General features: G+C 43.0%; 2 protein-coding genes across 2 annotated transcripts in view; both read left to right on the top strand.

Annotated features, from left to right (window-relative positions):
• The window catches only part of LOC115203451 (transmembrane channel-like protein 3), a 43,969-nt gene extending 39,688 nt beyond the window's left edge, over window positions 1-4,281 (top strand). Inside the window, exons 19-22 of the mRNA XM_029768138.1 lie at window positions 253-331; window positions 549-591; window positions 2,340-2,619; window positions 3,152-4,281. Of these exons, the coding sequence (XP_029623998.1) occupies window positions 253-331; window positions 549-591; window positions 2,340-2,619; window positions 3,152-4,175 (1,426 nt within the window). The 3' untranslated portion in view covers window positions 4,176-4,281. The remainder of the gene's footprint in view (window positions 1-252; window positions 332-548; window positions 592-2,339; window positions 2,620-3,151) is intronic.
• Window positions 4,282-8,146: 3,865 nt separating this feature from the next.
• On the top strand, window positions 8,147-19,609 carry LOC115203448 (stAR-related lipid transfer protein 5). Its single transcript, XM_029768135.1, has 6 exons — window positions 8,147-8,723; window positions 8,912-8,961; window positions 11,225-11,357; window positions 12,102-12,219; window positions 14,171-14,264; window positions 16,273-19,609. Exons 1-6 carry the CDS (start codon window positions 8,634-8,636, stop codon window positions 16,421-16,423), a joined length of 636 nt encoding a protein of 211 aa, XP_029623995.1. The 5' UTR covers window positions 8,147-8,633; the 3' UTR covers window positions 16,424-19,609.
• Window positions 19,610-19,923: the final 314 nt, after the last annotated feature.

Genomic DNA, 19,923 nt, shown 5'->3' on the forward strand with positions numbered 1-19,923 from the left:
GGTAAATCTCTCTGTGTCCTTCAGCATGTTGATCGGTCATTGTGTCAGTCCTCTTGGGGTAACTCCCTCTGTGTCCTTCAGCATGTTGATCAGTCATTGTGTCAGTCCTCTTGGGGTAACTCTCTCTGTGTCCTTCAGCATGTTGATCAGTCATTGTGTCAGTCCTCTTGGGGTAACTCTCTCTGTGTCCTTCAGCATGTTGATCAGTCATTGTGTCAGTCCTCTTAGGGTAACTCTCTCTGTGTCCTTCAGCATGTTGATCTACTACCTTCAGGCCATTGCCAGATCCCTTAAATTCACCAACAACCAGCTGAGGATGCAGCTTCAGACTGTGAGTTATAGACGCTATAGTTATAGTTCTCGAAGTCAGTCACTAATATACATTAAACAAACATACATATGAACTTAGAGTGCATAACAAATATTCCCTAGACAGTGTACTACTTTTGGCTCTGGTTAAAAGTAGTGGAATATGAAGGCAATATGGTGCCATTTGGGATGCCTACTTAGTCTCATGACTGTATGCTGAACAGAAATGTATTTGTCAGGAGAGAACAGAAGACAAGAAGAAGGTATTACAGCTGGCTTCAGGTAAACCTCATCATTCTACTTTCTGGTTGGTTGGTTCTATGTAGTCTATATCTACATATCCCCTAACATCTGACCTTTAACCCTTCACCTCACTTGACTATTAACCTTTACCAATAAAATGTTGAACTTTTGAACACCTAAACTACAGTGAGGGAAAAAAGTCTTTGATCCCCTGCTGATTTTGTACGTTTGCCCACTGACAAAGAAATGATCAGTCTATAATTTTAATGGTAGGTTTATTTGAACAGTGAGAGACAGAATAACAACAAAAAAATCCAGAAAAACGCATGTCAAAAATGTTATAAATTGATTTGCATTTTAATGAGGGAAATAAGTATTTGACCCCCTCTCAATCAGAAAGATTTCTGGCTCCCAGGTGTCTTTTATACAGGTAGCGAGCTGAGATTAGGAGCACACCCTTAAAAGGAGTGCTCCTAATCTCAGTTTGTTACCTGTATAAAAGACACCTGTCCACAGAAGCAATCAATCAATCAGATTCCAAACTCTCCACCATGGCCAAGACCAAAGAGCTCTCCAAGGATGTCAGGGACAAGATTGTAGACCTACACAAGGCTGGAATGGGCTACAAGACCATCGCCAAGCAGCTTGATGAGAAGGTGACAACAGTTGGTGCGATTATTCGCAAATGGAAGAAACACAAAAGAACTGTCAATCTCCCATGCAAGATCTCACCTCGTGGAGTTGCAATGATCATGAGAATTCAGCTCAGAACTACACGGGAGGATCTTGTCAATGATCTCAAGGCAGCTGGGACCATAGTCACCAAGAAAACAATTGGTAACACACTACGCCGTGAAGGACTCAAATCCTGCAGCGCCCGCAAGGTCCCCCTGCTCAAAAAAGCACATATACATGCCCGTCTGAAGTTTGCCAATGAACATCTGAATGACTCAGAGGACAACTGGTGAAAGTGTTGTGGTCAGATGAGACCAAAATGGAGCTCTTTGGCATCAACTCAACTCGCCGTGTTTGGAGGAGGAGGAATGCTGCCTATGACCCCAAGAACACCATCCCCACCGTCAAACATGGAGGTGGAAACATTATGCTTTGGGGGTGTTTTTCTGCTAAGGGGACAGGACAACTTCATCTCATCAAAGGGACGATGGACGGGGCCATGTACCGTCAAATCTTGGGTGAGAACCTCCTTCCCTCAGCCAGGGCATTGAAAATGGGTCATGGATGGGTATTCCAGCATGACAATGACCCAAAACACACGGCCAAGGCAACAAAGGAGTGGCTCAAGAAGAAGCACATTAAGGTCCTTGAGTGGCCTAGCCAGTCTCCAGACCTTAATCCCATAGAAAATCTGTGGAGGGAGCTGCAGGTTCGAGTTGCCAAACGTCAGCCTCGAAACCTTAATGACTTGGAGAAGATCTGCAAAGAGGAGTGGGACAAAATCCCTCCTGAGATGTGTGCAAACCTGGTGGCCAACTACAAGAAACGTCTGACCTCTGTGATTGCCAACAAGGGATTTGCCACCAAGTACTAAGTCATGTTTTGCAGAGGGGTCAAATACTTATTTCCCTCATTAAAATGCTAATAATTTTCTAACATTTTTGACATGCGTTTTTCTGTATTTTTTTGTTGTTATTCTGTCTCTCACTGTTCAAATAAACTAAAAGTATAGACTGATAATTTCTTTGTCAGTGGACAAACGTACAAAATCAGCAGGGGATCAAATACTTTTTTCCATCACTGTAACCCCTGACCTCTGACCCCACCCACAGCGAGGCTACAGGCCCCAGAGGTCCCCGGGGAGGACAGGAAGCCTGACCAGCAGGATGGTGACATCACCAGCCGCGAGTCGTCCATTCACACGCCGTCGCCACGACCCAACGGCAGTGTCACAAACTTCCAGTCGCCCGATCGTCGCGGCAACGGCATCCGCACCATCACCCAGTCGGCATCGAGGGCCGAGACCGCTAGGGCGACATTTGCTGCTGGGGCGTCTAGAAGTCCAACAGTGTCCATACTGCACAAGCAAAGGCTGGAGAACATCCCTAACAGGTGTGTCACACACACACACACACACATATGATGTGTTATTCTGTCTGGTCAGTCACAGGCTTCTATACAGTCCTCTACAGGTGTGTCTACAGGAGGATTAAGGGTTGGTGTCCATGTTGTTAGTCCTAAATAAACCTCTAAAGGGGGACTCCAGTACCTAGCCCAAAGTTTAAACTTAGTCTCTTAACATCAATGCATGTCTAAGTGAAAATTACACTTAAGTGGAAGTCAGGATTCACCCCTAAGAAATTGAATGGGATTCCATCTCACTGCTTTCACTCAAGTCAGATCAGGAGTCATGAAAGGAAAAGTGTAGTTTTCTACAACAGTAGCTAATAAGCAGGGAGTATTTAAATCCTTCTAAAGCCTGTTTGGACATACTATGGCCTGGAGTACTGTCACTACCAAAGGAATCAACGATACACAGTATCAGTCGTATTTGTTACTGTAATGATTCAAGTTGAAGTGGTTTCTCATTACGACCACATACAGTAGTAACATTTATCATCCGTATTTCCCTCTGTCACCACAGACACCCTTCCTACCTGGGAGGCCCTAGCGGTACCTGCAGGTCCAAGTCCTACCACCATGTGGCGTACAACCCCCCGACACGCTACTCCTCAGAGAAGATCCACTCCGACCCAATCTACAGGAAGACCATCAGGCCCATGCACTCCGCAGAGGCAGCTGGGATAGTGACCGCCCAGAACTATGTGGGCCGTCGCCCCTACACCACGCGCTACGTCATCGTCAATGAGCACGAAGCTAGGAAAAAGTTGCTCCGATCAGCCACACGCGTCCCTCGCCACTTCCGATCGGAGGACCCGGTGGGTGAAATCGTGGAGCTGATCCCACGGAATATCAAGCGGTATACTCCAAGGGCTCCGCATCTGCATGGGCACCCACATAGGTCGAATCCGCCGCAGTCACACCTGAGTGATGAAGAGGAGGAGGAAGAGGCAGGGGGGAAGAGGGAGTCTAGGAGGGGGTCGTTCGGGCAGACTCACCGACCCCGCTCACTCTCCGACCTCCACCAGCCGGCTCGCTTCTACATCGGAGAGCGCCTGGAGACCAAGCTACCTGTTGCGTCAAAAGACACCAACACTGCTAGGGGGCGCTACGGCAGTGAAGCCCAAAAAGCGGACTGGGAGGATATGGAGACGCGCTTGCACTCCCTCTCCCAGACCAGCATCAGAGGAGCAGAGCTTCCACCACCAGTCAGGCACACACAGTCCCCAGCCAGACACCCCCACTCCCCGAGCAGACCTGTACACTCATCCCCCCAGGGCCCTGGAAGACGCCTGGAGCCCCAGGTCAAGCCCAAGACATCCAGGTCCAAGCTGGAGCCTTCCCTGACTGAGTCGGACTCGGCCTCTCTAGCCTCCAGTAGCGACCAGCAGAACAGCAGCACAGACCAGTACATCCAGGTCATTCACAACAAGGAGAAGTATCTCAAGTCTGAGGCAAGGCAAGGCAAGCTGGCTAAGAAGAAGTCCAAAGCCAGTATGGATCTCAATGTGCCTGGGTCCAAAGACCTGGTCTGCTCCAACGTGTAGTTGGTGTATTTGTATTGTGAATATATCTAGGTTTATTTAACCTTTATTAATCCATGTAAGTTATTGACAGTAGTGTAAAGTACTTAAGTAAAAATACTTTAAAGTACTACTTAAGTAGTTTTTTTGAGTGTCTGTACTTTACTTTTACTCCACTACATTCCTAAACAAAATAACATGCTTTTTACTCCTTACATTTTGCCTGACACCCAAAAGTACTTGCTACATTTTGAATGCTTAGCAGGACAGGAAAACAGTCTAATTCACACAATTATCAAGAGAACATCCCTGGTCATCCCTACTGTCTCTGATCTGGCAGACTCACTAAACACAAATACTTCATTTGTAAATTATGTCTGAATGTTGAATTGTGCCCCTGGCTATCCGTAAATTAAAAAAAACAAGAAAATCGTGCCGTCTGGGTTAGAGGTCTACCGATTATGGTTTTTTTTTCAACGCCGATACCGATTGTTGGAGGACCAAAAAAAAACGATACCGATTAATCGCCCGCTTTTTAAAAACAATGTGTAATAATGACAATTACAACAATACTGAATGAACACTTATTTTAACTTAATATAATACAAATATAAAATCAATTTAGCCTCAAATAAATAATGAAACATGTTCAATTTGGTTTAAATAATGCAAAAACAAAGTGTTGGAGAAGAAAGTAAAAGTGCAATATGTGCCATGTAAGAAAGCTAACGTTTAAGTGCCTTGCTCAGAACATGGGAACATATGAAAGCTGGTGGTTCCTTTTAACATGAGTCTTCAATATTCCCATGTAAGAAGTTTTAGGTTGTAGTTATTATAGGAATAATAGGACTATTTCTCTCTATACGATTTGTATTTCACATACCTTTGACTATTGGATGTTCTTATAGGCACTTTAGTATTGCCAGTGTAACAGTATAGCTTCCGTCCGTCTCCTCGCTCCTACCTGGGCTCGAATCAGGAACACATCGACAACAGCCACCCTCGAAGCAGCGTTACCCATGCAGAGCAAGGGGAACAACTACTCCAAGTCTCAGAGCGAGTGACGTTTGAAACGCCATGCAGGCTCCTCGTGGAGTGCAATGTAAGGCAGGTGGTTAGAGCGTTGGACTAGTAACCAGAAGGTTGCAAAAACGAATCCCCGAATCCCCCCTGAACAAGGCAGTTAACCCCCGTTCCTAGGCCGTCATTGAAAATAAGAATGTGTTCTTATTCTGACTTGCCTAGTTAAATAAAGGTGTTTAAAAAAAAATGTAATCGGCAAATCGGTGGCCAAAAATACCGATTACCGATTGTTATGAAAACTTGAAATTGGCCCTAATTAATTGGCCATTCCGATTAATCGGTCGACCTCTAGTCTGGGTTGCTTCTGCCCCTGAGCAAGGCAGTTAACCCACTGTTCCCCGGGCGCCGAAGATGTGGATGTCGATTAAGGCAGCCAACCGCACATCTCTGATTCAGAAGGGTTGGGTTAAATGTGGAAGACACATTTCAGTCGAATGCATTCAGTTGTACAACTGACTGGTATCCCCCTTTCCCTTTCCTAAATTAATATAAGGAATTTGAAATTATTTATACTTTTACTTTTTATACTTAAGTATATTTTAGCGATTCACATTTACTTTTGCTACTTACGTATATTTAAAACCAAATACTTTTAGAGTTTTACTCAAGTAGCATTTTACTGGGTGACTTTCACTTTTACTTGAGTAATTTTCTTTTAAGGTATCTTTACTTTTACTCAAGTATGACACTTAGGTACTTTTTCCACCACTGGTTATTGAAAGCAAATTATGTTTTACAATAATGACCTGTCGAGTTAATTGTTTTGTAGTGGGTTACATAAAGTCGTATTGTAAACCACAGAAAACGTGAATAGCCCATTCATGGCCAATGCTATACTTTGTGTGTGTTAACAAACAGCTCTATGTGCATAATATGCATATCATATTATATGCTCACATTGTCATGGATACTGTGCTTGCTCTCAATCAAATAAATATCATGGTCAATGGTCCAAAGCAGTGTACCTAAGCATCAGATTGTTTTGTTCTACTCAAGGTTGTGTATGGCCCTTGATGTTTGTTTTAGGGTTATCACAAACAGGTGTTATATTGGCTATTGTGTGTGTGTACATAACATTGTACCAAGCAAACATGGCCTTCAATTCAGTAAAATGATGATACCGTAGTAAAGTATGATGTGTAACATATATAATATACTCTGCAAAAAAATAAATGTCCCTTTTTCTGGACCCTGTCTTTCAAAGATAATTCATAAAAATCCCAATAACTGCACAGATCCTTGTTGTAAAGGGTTTAAACACTGTTTCCCATGCTTGTTCAATGAACCATAAACAATTAATTAACATGCACCTGTGGAACGGTCATTAAGACACTAACATCTTACAGACGGTAGGCAATAAGGTCACAGTTATGAAAACTTAGGACACTAAAGAGGCCTTTCTACTGACTCTGAAAAACACCAAAAGAAAGATTCCCAGGGTCTCTGCTCATCTGCGTGAATGTGCCTTACACGTGCTGCAAGGAGGCACGAGGACTGAAGATGTGGCCAGGGCAATAAATTGCAATGTTCGTACTGTGAGACACCTAAGACAGCTCTACAGGGAGACAGGACAGACAGCTGATCATCCTCGCAGTGGCAGACCACGTGTAACAACACCTGCACAGGATCGGTACATCCAAACATCACACCTGCGGGACAGGTACAGGATGGCAACAACTACTGCCCGAGTTACACTAGGAACGCACAATCCCTCCATCAGTGCTCAGACTGTCCGCAATAGGCTGAGAGAGGCCGGACTGAGGGCTTGTGGTAAGGCAGGTTCTCACCAGACATCACTGGCAACAATATCGCCTATGGGCACAAACTTACCGTAGCTGGACCAGACAGGACTGGCAAAAAGTGCTCTTCACTGACGAGTTGCGGTTTTGTCTCACCAGCAGCGATGTTCAGATTCGTGTTTATCATCGAAGGAATGAGCATTACACCGAGGCCTGTACTCTGGAGCAAGATCGATTTGGAGATGGAGTGTCCATCATGGTCTGGGGCGGTGTGTCACAGCATGATCGGACTGAGCTTGTTGTCATTGCAAGCAATCCCAATGCTGTACGTTACAGGGAAGACATCCTCCTCCCTCATGTGGTACCCTTCCTGCAGGTTCATCTTGACATGACCCTCCAGCATGACAATGCCACCAGCCATATTGCTCGTTCTGTGCGTGATTTCCTGCAAGACAGGAATGTCAGTGTTCTGCCATGGCCAGCGCGAAGAGCCCGGATCTTAATCCCATTGAGCACGTCTGGGACCTGTTGGATCGGAGGGTGAGGACTAGGGCCATTCCCCCCATAAATGTCCAGGAACTTGCAGGTGCCTTGATGGAAGAGTGGTGTAACATCTCACAGCAAGAACTGGCAAATCTGGTGCAGTCCATGAGGAGGAGATGCACATCAGTACTTAATGCAGCTGGTGGCCACACCAGATACTGACTGTTACTTTCAATTTTGACCCCCCCTTTGTTCAGGGACACATTATTCCATTTCTGTTAGTCACATGTCTGTGGAACTTGTTCAGTTTATGTCTCAGTTGTTGAATCTTATGTTTATACAAATATTTACACATGTTAAGTTTTCTGAAAATAAACAGTTGACAGTGAGAGGACGTTTCTTTTTTTGCTGAGTTTATAACACGTTAGGATATGTATAAAGTACATTTACAAAAGGAATGCCATGTCGATAACTTCTAAACTAAAAGTGGCCTGAGTCTGCTCTGTGGGTGGAGAAAAAAAAACTTGACATATTAACATATGTGTTTCGATAACTGATTGTCGTTGCAGTAAGAACATTGACTTCTATCTGGGGCATGATCTGGTGGACACGTTACTGTCCATTTCAAACTACAATTCCCAGCATTCACTTCAACACCGATCCAAGCTTCCAACGAATCAGAAAGCGTACTTTTTTCACATGAATTTTTTTCATCAGTTGATGGGAAAACGGCTAGCTAGCCTGCTGGCTAAATAAGCTTAATCTTTACTACAAATTCGTGTTAGATGTTTATGACAATCAATATTTATTTTAAGCAAGTCTGAGTCTTACTCACTTCAGGAACCTCGCCACTAACGATAATGCAAGTCTTTCATTCAATATTTTCATTAGCTAACTAACGTTACACAAACGTTAGCTAGCTACTGTAAATTGTCTTATATTGGCTTGTGTGGCTAACTGTTACTAAACGTAACTGTCTCATATTCATAGATCATATTTTATGCTTCATACTCTACGCTAACTTCAGCTAGTTATCTTGTGTGTCAGTCTAAATCCATCCATTTGGAATCACGGCTAATGTTATCTATCTAACTAGTCAGTTAGCCTGACAGCTGGCTAGCTATTGAACAGGTTGCAAGTCCTCCATCATTACATCTGCCAGGCGGACTCAACCAGCATGGATTACCAGAACACAGCGAATGCAGTTGGGGACTGTCTTTTGAGCTACACCAAGGACGAGTCTGGATGGAAAGTCTGCAAGAAATCGGTGCGTAATGTTCTAGGTAGCAATATGAATATTTTATAATTACAGGTGACGTGCCTTTCCGTGCACCGTGTTAACAGCTCCATTTTGCTGTGTCATTGTAAATAACATAGCTAGGTAAATGCAGTCAGTGGGTTGACAACAGCAACCAATGTTTTGTTTTTGACATGGATGTGTCTGTCCATTTTTAGAATGACGTCATCGTGTCCTGGCGGCCATCGACTGAGTTCCCTGGGAATGTGTAAGTATAAGCTATTCTCCTTATCTAGGCCAAATCATTCATTTCTACATTTTGTATAGAAGCAAGTTAGACTAGCTAAATGTCCTTTTCACAAGCTTATCTCCGGAGAGTCTTTAACGTTACTGCTTAACAGCGGTAACCTTGCCATGAACTAGCTATCTCCAACTGAACTGACAGCATCAGTTACTGAAACTGTTGGACTTAAGTTTTTACTAAGGTCATCTTCAGCTGTGTATCATAACGGTCTAAAGAGGGCTACTTTCCCCTCCTCGACCAGTTTCCTTCAGCTGCATTGATATGAAAAAACTGACAAAGAAATATCCACCATCTTGCTTTTACTGTTGCTGTTTTCAGTTCAGTGCAGATGGAGAGAACATGGAGATGAAGCCATGTTCAACTTTTAATTAAGAAAGCACCAATAACAGGCTGGCTTCCCAGACCCAGATTAAGTCTAGTCCTGGACTAAAAAGCATTCTTAATGGAGAATTTCCATTGACAACACTTTTTAGTTTAGGACTGGGCTTAATCGGTCTCTGGGAAACCCGGAAACCGTCCCCCAAGTAGACCTATCTCTACATGTTATGTTTGACGTGTTTTAGGGTTAGTGTTCTGTCTATCTCTACATGTGTTATGTCTGACAGGTACAGTGCATTCAGAAAGTATTCAGACCCCTTCACTTGTTCTACTTTGTTACGTTAGCCTTATTCAAAAATGGATTTAATTGTTTAGTTTTTTCCTCATCAATCTACACACAATCCCCCATAATGACAAAGAAAAAACAGGATTTAAAATTCTTGCAAATGTATTCAAAATATAAAAAAATGATATCACATTTACTCAAGTATTCAGACCCTTTACTCAGTACTTTGTTGAAGCACCTTTGGCAGCGATTACAGCCTTGAGTCGTCTTGGGTATGACGCTACCAGCTTGGCACACCTGTATTTGGGGAGTTTCTCCCATTCTTCTCATAGTTCCTCTTAAGCTCTGTCAGGTTGGATGGGGAGTGTTGCTGCACAGCTATTTTCAGGTCTCTCCAGAGATGTTCGAGCGGGTTCAAGTCTGGGCTCTGGCTTAGCTACTCAAGGACATTCAGAGACTTGTCTCGAATACACTCTTGCATTGTCTTGGCTGTGTGTTTAGGGTCATTGTCCTGTTGGAAGGTGAACCTTTGCCCCAGTCTGAGGTCCTGAGTGCTCTGGAGCAGGTTTTCATCAAGGATCTCTATGTACTTTATTCCGTTAATCTTTCTCTCAATCCTGACTAGTCTCCTAGTCCCTGCTGCTGAAAAACATCACCAATACATGATGCTGCCACCACCATGCTTCACCGTAGGGATGGTATTGGCCAGGTGATGAGCTCTGCCTGGTTTCCTCCAGATGTAACGCTTGGCATTCAGGCCAAATAGTTCAATTGTGGTTTCATCAGACAAGAGAATCTTGTTTCTCATGGTCTGAGAGTCCCCTAGGTGCCTTTTGGCAAACTCCAAGCGGGCTGTCATGTGTCTTTTTCTGAGGACTGTCTTAATTCTGGCCACTCTACCATGAAGGCCTGATTGGTGGTGCTGCAGAGATGGTTGTCCTTCTGGAACGTTATCCCATCTTCACGGAGGAACTTTGGAGCTCTGTCAGTGACCATCGGGTCATTGGTCACCTCCCTGACCAAGGCCCTTCTCCCTCGATTGCTCAGTTTGGTCGGGCGGCCAACTGTAGGAAACTTCATCCATTTAAAAATGAGGAGGCGACTGTGTTCTTGGGGACCTTCAATGCTGCAGAAATGTTTTGTTAACCTTCCCCGGATCTGTGCCTCCACACAATCCTGTCTCGGAGCTCTACGGACAAATCTTTCGACCTCATGGCTTGGTTTTTGTTCAAACATGATCTGTCAAATTATATATACAGGTGTGTGCCTTTCCAAGTAATGTCCAATCAATTGAATTTACCACAGGTGGACTCCAATCAAGTTGTAGAAACATCTCAAGGATGATCTGTGGAAACAGGATGCACCTGAGCTCAATTTTGAGTCTCATAGCAAAGGGTCTGAATACTTATGTAAATAAGGTATTTTCATTTATTTTATACACTTGCAAAAAAATTCTAAACCTGTTTTTGCTTTGTCATTATGGGGTATTGTGTGTAGATTGGTGAGACCATTTTTTTTATTTAATCATTTTTAGGTCTTAATACTTTCCGAATGCACTGTATAAAAGTTAGGTTTAGTGCTGTTCTGTCTCTCTACATGTGTGTGTTGTGTTGTGTCTGACAGATATAAGGGGGAGTCGGTGGTGAAGGGAAGTCCAGAGAAGGTATGGGAGTGTCTGAAGCCAGTGCCAAATGGACTGCGGGTGAAATGGGACAACAATGTCAAGAAGTTTGAGCTGGTAGAGCAAGTCACTGAGGTAGGCTAAGTTTCAAACCAATGGACCGTACTGTAGTCACAGTCAGTCACAATTCAGTTGTTTTGTCCCCATCATCTATGTTCTGAGTTTGCTTTAGAGAGTTGTCACTGATCATATGATTCATTTGTTTCTCCATTGATTCTTTATCATTCCTCACTCACTCACACACCCACAAACAAATCACAACTGAATAGATACTGAATAGAATGTCATCCATTCTTGCTCTATAGTTCTGTCTACTCCCCCAACTTTGTTGATAAGCCTTAGGGTTTTATGGAAGTGAGTTGTACCTGACCTCTATGGGACTTCCTGGTTACGTGACGGTTAAATAAGTTATCCAAGCAACCAAAGTGTGTCATCCAGTTTTTTCATGGTTTTGATACATGTTTTCTAAAGGGCACCTGCCAGCGATCCTTTGTTCTTTATTCCATTAGTCATGTTAATATTTATTTGCTTTGGGACGAACACAAGTTCAGGAACATGTTCAGTAGGAAAACGTAGATAGAACTGATGCCATACCTTATTCTGCAGATCAAAGGGGTACTTTTGTTGTGTCCTGTGCTATCTTGTGGAACGTTGCAGATAGAAATGTCATGGATAGAACTGACGTGATGCCTTATTCTGCTTATCAGAGGGGTTTGTTTCATTCTACATCGTATATTTCTATATGAACATTCCACAACGCCGTGTCCTGCTGAGCGAGGCCCAGTGTTTATCTGCCTAGTCTCTCCCCTCCTCACACAGAACATCACTGTCTGCAGAACAGTCACTCCGTCAGCAGCCATGGGCATCATAGCTCCCAGAGACTTTGTCGACGTTATTCTAGTGAAGCAATACGAAGACGGCACCATTACATCCAATGGTGCGTAACGCCTCTATCTCTCTTCCTTCTGTCTTTTCGCTCTCTCTCTTCGCTTTATGATAAATAGGAGTTCTAACAACAACAAGAAACAGTAGATCTTTAGTGAACAATAGATCTAGAGCGAACGGTAGCTGTAGAACAGTAGTTCTAGAGCGAACGGTAGCTGTAGAACAGTAGTTCTAGAGCGAACGGTAGCTGTAGAACAGTATTTCTAGAGCGAACGGTAGCTGTAGAACAGTAGTTCTAGAGCGAACGGTAGCTGTAGAACAGTAGTTCTAGAGCGAACGGTAGCTGTAGAACAGTAGTTCTAGAGCGATCGGTAGCTGTAGAACAGTAGTTCTAGAGCGAACGGTAGCTGTAGAACAGTAGTTCTAGAGCGAACGGTAGCTGTAGAACAGTAGTTCAAGAGCGAACGGTAGCTGTAGAACAGTAGTTCTAGAGCGAACGGTAGCTGTAGAACAGTAGTTCTAGAGCGAACGGTAGCTGTAGAACAGTAGTTCTAGAGCGAACGGTAGCTGTAGAACAGTAGTTCTAGAGCGAACGGTAGCTGTAGAACAGTAGTTCTAGAGCGAACGGTAGCTGTAGAACAGTAGTTCTAGAGCGATCGGTAGCTGTAGAACAGTAGTTCTAGAGCGATCGGTAGCTGTAGAACAGTAGTTCTAGAGCGATCGGTAGCTGTAGAACAGTAGTTCTAGAGCGATCGGTAGCTGTAGAACAGTAGTTCTAGAGCGAACGGTAGCTGTAGAACAGTAGTTCTAGAGCGAACGGTAGCTCTAGAGCGAACGGTAGCTCTAGAGGGAACGGTAGCTGTAGAGGGAACGGTAGCTGTAGAGGGAACGGTAGCTGTAGAGGGAACGGTAGCTGTAGAGGGAACGGTAGCTGTAGAGGGAACGGTAGCTGTAGAGCGAACGGTAGCTCTAGAGCGAACGGTAGCTGTAGAGCGAACGGTAGCTGTAGAGCGAACGGTAGCTGTAGAACAGTAGATCTAGAGCGAACGGTAGATCTAGAGCGAACGGTAGATCTAGAGCGAACGGTAGTTCTAGAGCGAACGGTAGTTCTAGAGCGAACGGTAGTTCTAGAGCGAACGGTAGCTGTAGAACGGTAGTTCTAGAGCGAGCTGTAGAACAGTAGATCTAGAGCGAACGGTAGATCTAGAGCGAACGGTAGATCTAGAGAGAACGGTAGTTCTAGAGCTTTATGATTAAAATAACATTTTGGAACATTTCTCTAACAATGTATTATTTAACTAAATTTCTCTACTGGCTCAATTCACGTTTCTATTGGAGTGTAGCTCTTTTTGTTCTTTGATCTCTGTCTAGGACTCTCCTTGGAAGACTGCGCAGACCTGTTTTTTAATTAAATGTTAGGCTATTTTTATTGAACGTTGAGGCATTTACAGAGGACATAACAGCACAGACATTAAGAAATATAAAGGAATAAATAGGTATTCTAACAACAACAAAAAACATAATCAATGATATACAAATCAAGCACTGGGCTGCACAGACATACCACCCCATCGGCAGTAGGCTGAAATCAGTAGAGTACAAGAGGAACTATCGTCACTTGTCACTAATGCAGTGCTAGTGTGTGGATGATGTAGCCTAATCATCAGCCCTAACCCTCAGAGAGGCTGGCTGGGTGGGAATCTCTGGGACAGACAACTGTCTTATCCACTGGCCTAGGCATAATCATCCATGTCAAAATGTGGGTTGTGTTCGGTAGGCACGAAAAGGAAGAAAACACTCAAACTGTGATGTACTAGGCCTAGCCTATATGTTCTTGTCCAATAAGAAAGGCTTGGTTATGTATGCCAAGATGAGATTTGCGTTTTACCTTCACTATCAGTGTACCAAGTAACTTTATGTGATTGATTGAATGAAAATAGACTGAATTATATCTACACATATTTGTATCCTCATATGTTCTCTCCCTGTGTTCTGTCCGTTAGCCACCCACGTGAGCCACCCGAGCTGCCCTCCCCAGTCAGGGTATGTGAGGGGCTTCAACCACCCCTGTGGCTGCATCTGTGTCCCCATCTCTGGGTGAGTCACGCGCTGAGACAGACTTCTGTTTCATAATATTGTCGTTGTCTGATAACCTCATCTCCAAAACAAACTTTTCAGGAAATTGAAAAAAATGTCCATATTTTCCTGTTAAATCCTGTTAGGGACAGACGTTCCGCTAGCGGAACGCCTCACCAATATCCAATGGTAGAGCGTGGCGCGAAATACAAATACCTCAAAAATGCTATAACTTCAATTTCTCAAACATATGACTATTTTACACCATTTTAAAGACAAGACTCTCGTTAATCTAACCACACTGTCCGATTTCAGAAAGGCTTTACAGCGACAGCAAAACATTAGATTATGTCAGGAGAGTACCCTGCCAAAAATAATCACAGCCATTTTCAAAGCAAGCATATATGTCACCAAAACCACAGCTAAATGCAGCACTAACCTTTGATGTTCTTTATCAGATGACACTCCTAGGACATTATGTTATACAATACATGCATGTTTTGTTCAATCAAGTTCATATTTATATCAAAAACCAGCTTTTTACATTAGCATGTGATGTTCAGAACTAGCATACCCACCGCAAACTTCCGGTGAATTTACTAAATTACTCACGATAAACGTTGACAAAAAAACATAACAATTATTTTAAGAATTATAGATACAGAACTCCTTTATGCAATCGCGGTGTCAGATTTTAAAATAGCTTTTCGGCGAAAGCACATTTTGCAATATTCTGAGTAGATAGCTCGGCCATCATGGCTAGCTAATTTGACACCCACCAAGTTTGGCCCTCACCAAACTCAGATTTACTATAAGAAAAATTGGATTTCCTTTGCTGTTCTTCGTCAGAATGCACTCCCAGGACTTCTACTTCAACAACAAATGTTGTTTTGTTCCAAATAATCCATAGTTGTATTCAAATACCTCCATTTTGTTCGTGCGTTCAAGTCACTATCCGAAGGGTGACGTGCGAGCGCATTTTGTGACAACAAATTTCAAAATATTCCATTACCGTACTTCGAAGCATGTCAAACGCTGTTTAAAATCAATTTTTATGCTGTTTTTCTCATAAAATAGCGATAAGATTCCAACCGGGCGACGTTGTATTCATTCAAAGGCCGAAAGAAAAAAATGGAGTCGTCTCGTGGATGCGCATCTCCAGTGTCACTGTTCCCTGCCTGACCACTCACAAAAACTCCTGCTGTTTTTCGCCCAGAGACAGCAGACACCCCATTACACTTTCCGGCGCCTTCTGAGAGCCAATGGAAGCCTTAGAAAATGTCACATTACAGCACAGATGCTGTATTTTTGATAGAGATGCCACAGAAGGAGAACAAATTGTCAGACAGGGCACTTCCTGTATGGAATCTTCTCAGGTTTTGGCCTGCCATATGAGCTCTGTTATACTCACAGACACCATTCAAACAGTTTTAGAAGCTTTAGAGTGTTTTCTATCCAAATCTACTAATTATATGCATATTCTAGTTTCTGGGCAGGAGTAGTAACCAGATTAAATTGGGTACGTTTTTTATCCGGCCGTGAAAATACTGCCCCCTATCCCAAACAGGTTTTAATAATGTACACAGTTATTGAACTTCTAAAGCTATTTTGAATGCGTTTTATTGGTCGTAGAGCCGTACAATGTTCAGAGTACATTTCATAAAAAAATATAAATGAGAAATTGAGTTACGGTTTTCATCAGACAGCAACTTTAGATACAGTACACATGCTTTAGTTTACAAACCCATCTGCAACATTCTGAACATTGTGTTCAGTTCTGTCAGAACCAAGGAAGTTTTTGTAGAGACAATGGTCCACCACAGGAGGGCAGTAGAGAGCTAAACTTCAGTGCACTCGGGTATACTAATCTATAATGTGCACAGCAATAGGTTTGGTTTGAGCATTCTCTCTCTCAATAACATTATCTAACATGACCACCTGTCTTGATAGCTATGTAGCTGAAGAAGCACTGTCTAATATTGTTCATACAGTATAGTGTAAATTCAACCCCTCTCTCTCTCTTTCCAAGGGAGCCAAACAAAACACAGCTGTTCAGTTTCTTCCAGACGGACCTGGGGGGCTTCCTGCCTCGCTCCGTGGTCGACTCCTTCTTCCCATCCAGCATGGTGGAGTTCTACAGCAACCTGGCCAAGGCCATCAAGTCCCTCAAGGACCACTGATACACTCATACTATACCTTCCCTTAGCCCTGGTCCCAGATCTGTTTGTGCTGCATAACCAACTCCTGGCGGTACTCAGATCTGGGACCAGCATTCAGCGGGACCAAAAAACACAGAATGATTAGCTATGTGAATGGCTTAGTTTTAAAGAGGCTTTATGGAACTTATCACCTCAGGGGGCTTTTTAACTGAAAGGGATAGATTGATGTAAATGGATTTTAAAAAATCCTTATTAGAGAGCATGGGGCACACCTCCCCAGGCCGTATCTTTCTAGATTAAAATTGTGTTTCATGAGTAAATAAATATTGTTATATCAACCATACAGGCAACACTCAAGCCAAAAATGTAGATAAACAATTAGCAACTCAACTTCTGTACAGCCTCTTTAAAAGAGTGGTCACCTGGCCTTGGCTTGGAGCAAACTGTATCTGAGCTTAAAGGGGGATGATATGAGGGAAGGAAGGAGTGCAGCTTGTTTGTCCCAGCACTAACACAGCTGATTTCAGGTCATTGAGGTCTTGGTTCATTTGTGTAATAATGGTGTGTTAGTCCTGGAGAAAAAAGCCTGCACCCCTGGTACTGTTGCTCTCTAGGACCAGGTATGGTGGCCACTAGTGTAGTCTTACAAAAAGCCTTGAGGGTCTGCTCTAATTTCATTCAACTCTGGGGAAAAATATTTAATATGAATTTCTCATAGAGGTTCATGTGCAATTTTCTTGAGTTGAAGCGATTGAAATGGAATTGACCTTAGCCCTGATGTTAAAGTTGCAATTTGTAAGTTATTTTTCCCCCTATTGTAACAAGAAAGAGTACAAAAACAATCATGATGAACCCACCCAAAAAAACACACGTTACATTATTGGACATAATGTAGTTCCTGTTCTTCTTCGTTTGTTTTTCTTCATGCAGGTACACTAGCAAACACCCTGCCTCTTAGTCCTCGAACCGGAAATCCAACTTACAGACCGCACCTTTAAGCACTCTGGGCCGCACCTTTAAGAATAGATCTAGAGAGGTCAATTTTGCCAAACTCTACTTCCAAAACAATAAATATTTCCTGTACATTTCCTATTTAGTGATGCACCCCCCCCCCCCTACTTCCCACCCCAAAAGAATGAGGATAGATTTGAAATCTATATTTTGTATTTAGTGTCCTAAACACACGGAGGATATGTCCTCCTTCCCTTTTGTACTGTTGCTGTTGAATACAGTCCATTCTGTTACACTGGCTGCATCCTACCTACAGTAACATGCATGTTGCATGGACCTTACAGGAACCCCAGAATGGAATCGGATTCCATTGCGACGAGTCATACCTCATTTTTTGTTGTCCTTTGTATACGGTAGTACTGTACTTGAAATGTTCTGGTTTAACCTGTCTCCACAGCCCTTTAACCAATACCTAAAGATGGAATCCGCAGTAGGGGGAAACGGTGCCACTGGCCGCCCCACCAGCATTGTTATTGTTGTTGCTGAGCTGAGGAGGGTCGTGTAGCATGGTAATGAAATGCAGTACATATTGTGCTCTTCTATCGTGCGTGTGGTGATGTCAGAGATGGAAATAACAGTGTTTGTTGTTTTCAGTAACTGGAAAGCGTTATGGACATGGTTGTTTTACCGTTGAGGATTCCAGCTTTAACCAGTAACCTTTAGAGGGTGTATATACCGGCCCCCCCACTCTATCCTATTCCTAACCTTAACATCTGCCGGATTTATAGACGTCTAACCTCCAAGCAAGGATTCCTGCCTCAGTTACTTTTCTTTATGTAGTATGTAGATGTCAAAGTAAGAACACTGCATTATTCTTAAGCAAAGTTATTTGCAGTATGTATGGGCAAATGGCAATATGAACAGCTTCATCTAATGAAGAATGGACAAAGGGACATCCGCTGGAGTAGGAGAGCTTCTGAAGGATCTTGGGTTTTATTCAGTGGGGTACAACATGGTATGCGTCCCATAAGGCTCTGGTCCAAAGTAGTGCACTATATAGGGAGTAGGATGCCATTTGGGACAGCCATGGATTCCAACCTATTTTAAAGCACAGCAGCAGCATAGGACTGCCATATTCTGGCATCAGTTGTGACTAGTGTCATTTTACACTGTAAAGAAACTTATTACCAGCATAGAGTTGAGAAAACCACTGTCTTTGATATGACACAAGAGGGCATGGTCATCCGTCTAGGCCAGGGTGCGTCTCCATAGCTTTTTTTAAATCTGTGAAGGGAAATAATGAGAGCAAGCATCAATAGTATTGAGATACAGCCCTTTTAGGTGGAGGAAGCCTCCTCAGAGTATTGAGATATAGCCCTAGGTGTCTTCACAGTGCTGTACAGTCAATCATCTGCATGCCTGCTGAGTCCTCTACATGTATGATGATAAGCCATTATATTAATGATGTTTTAGATCAATCTTTTTAGAAGCCTTGTGGTAAAGTTTCCTTTTGAAATGAAAACACACTACTTAACGTCATTTTCTTATCCCGAGTGGATAATAACCTTAACTGACAAACCTTTACAAGTGCATTGCATTCCACCTCATCCACAACCAAGTCCTAAATGCTTGCTTTTTTTATCATTGTTTGACTTTTGTTGGTGTAATACCATGAAGGCATTGTTTTGATGTGTGTTATTGTACTGTACGTGGAGCCTGAAGATCATACCTACCTACAGTGTATTGCTGTCTTAATGTCAGAGTACACACGTTGTCTATTGGTGGCTTGTTTTTAAAATGTACTCCATCATGCGTTTTGGGACAGATGTGTATGTTTTAGGGTACGTGTTGAATGCTGTTTGTTGTCCTCAGCTCCTGATTGGAAAGCACAGCTGCTATGGAAAATGGCTGCTATTGAAATATACTATTAGTTCAGTTGTCAATAAAAGCAACACAGGAAAATAATGTTTTTTTTAGGTCAGGATTAGGGTTATGAAATTCTGGTAATTTTTCAAAAAAAATAAACATTTTCCTGAAATCCCAGTTGGAAGATTCCTGGAATCAGTAGGGAATACACAGGGAATCTGGATATCCTCCAACCAGGATTTCTGGGAAATTGGGGAAAGTTACCACAATTTTGCGACCCTAATCCTGACCTGCACTCTACTGTACCGTAGGACTGTACTGTATGTTCCACCCAGCTGGTTTTGTGTTTCACCAGCATCTGCATTAAAAACTACTGACCGTTACATCCAATGATGTCGTCCTCTCTTGTCGTATTATATTACCATCACCACAGGTAGGAAAATGGCTTTACCCACTACACAAATTCACCGGCTGTTTTTCAAGCACCAGAGAAGAGAAATTAAGGATTCCGATGATGGATGAATAATGGTTACTCAACTTTCCCAGAAGTCCCGGTTGGAAGTTCCCAAAACCAGGATTCTGCAGGGAATGCAGAATCCTCCAACCAGGATTTCTGGAAAACCTGGGAATTTGGGGGAAAATTAAAGGAGTTTTGCCTACAACTTGCATAGTCTCATTAACTGAGTGGTAAATGCATCTGTTTG

The sequence above is a fragment of the Salmo trutta genome, chromosome 12 (assembly GCF_901001165.1).
Source record: "Salmo trutta chromosome 12, fSalTru1.1, whole genome shotgun sequence".
NCBI classification, from domain to species: domain Eukaryota; kingdom Metazoa; phylum Chordata; class Actinopteri; order Salmoniformes; family Salmonidae; genus Salmo; species Salmo trutta.

What these genes read in the sequence shown, in the direction of transcription:
- LOC115203448 (XM_029768135.1), top strand. Translation starts at nt 8,634, where the DNA reads ATGGATTACCAGAACACAGCGAATGCAGTTGGGGACTGTCTTTTGAGC. An exon ending in GGAAAGTCTGCAAGAAATCG is followed by an intron (nt 8,724 to 8,911) that starts GTGCGTAATGTT and finishes GTCCATTTTTAG; the next exon opens with AATGACGTCATCGTGTCCTG. An exon ending in ATCTGTGTCCCCATCTCTGG is followed by an intron (nt 14,265 to 16,272) that starts GTGAGTCACGCG and finishes TCTCTTTCCAAG; the next exon opens with GGAGCCAAACAAAACACAGC.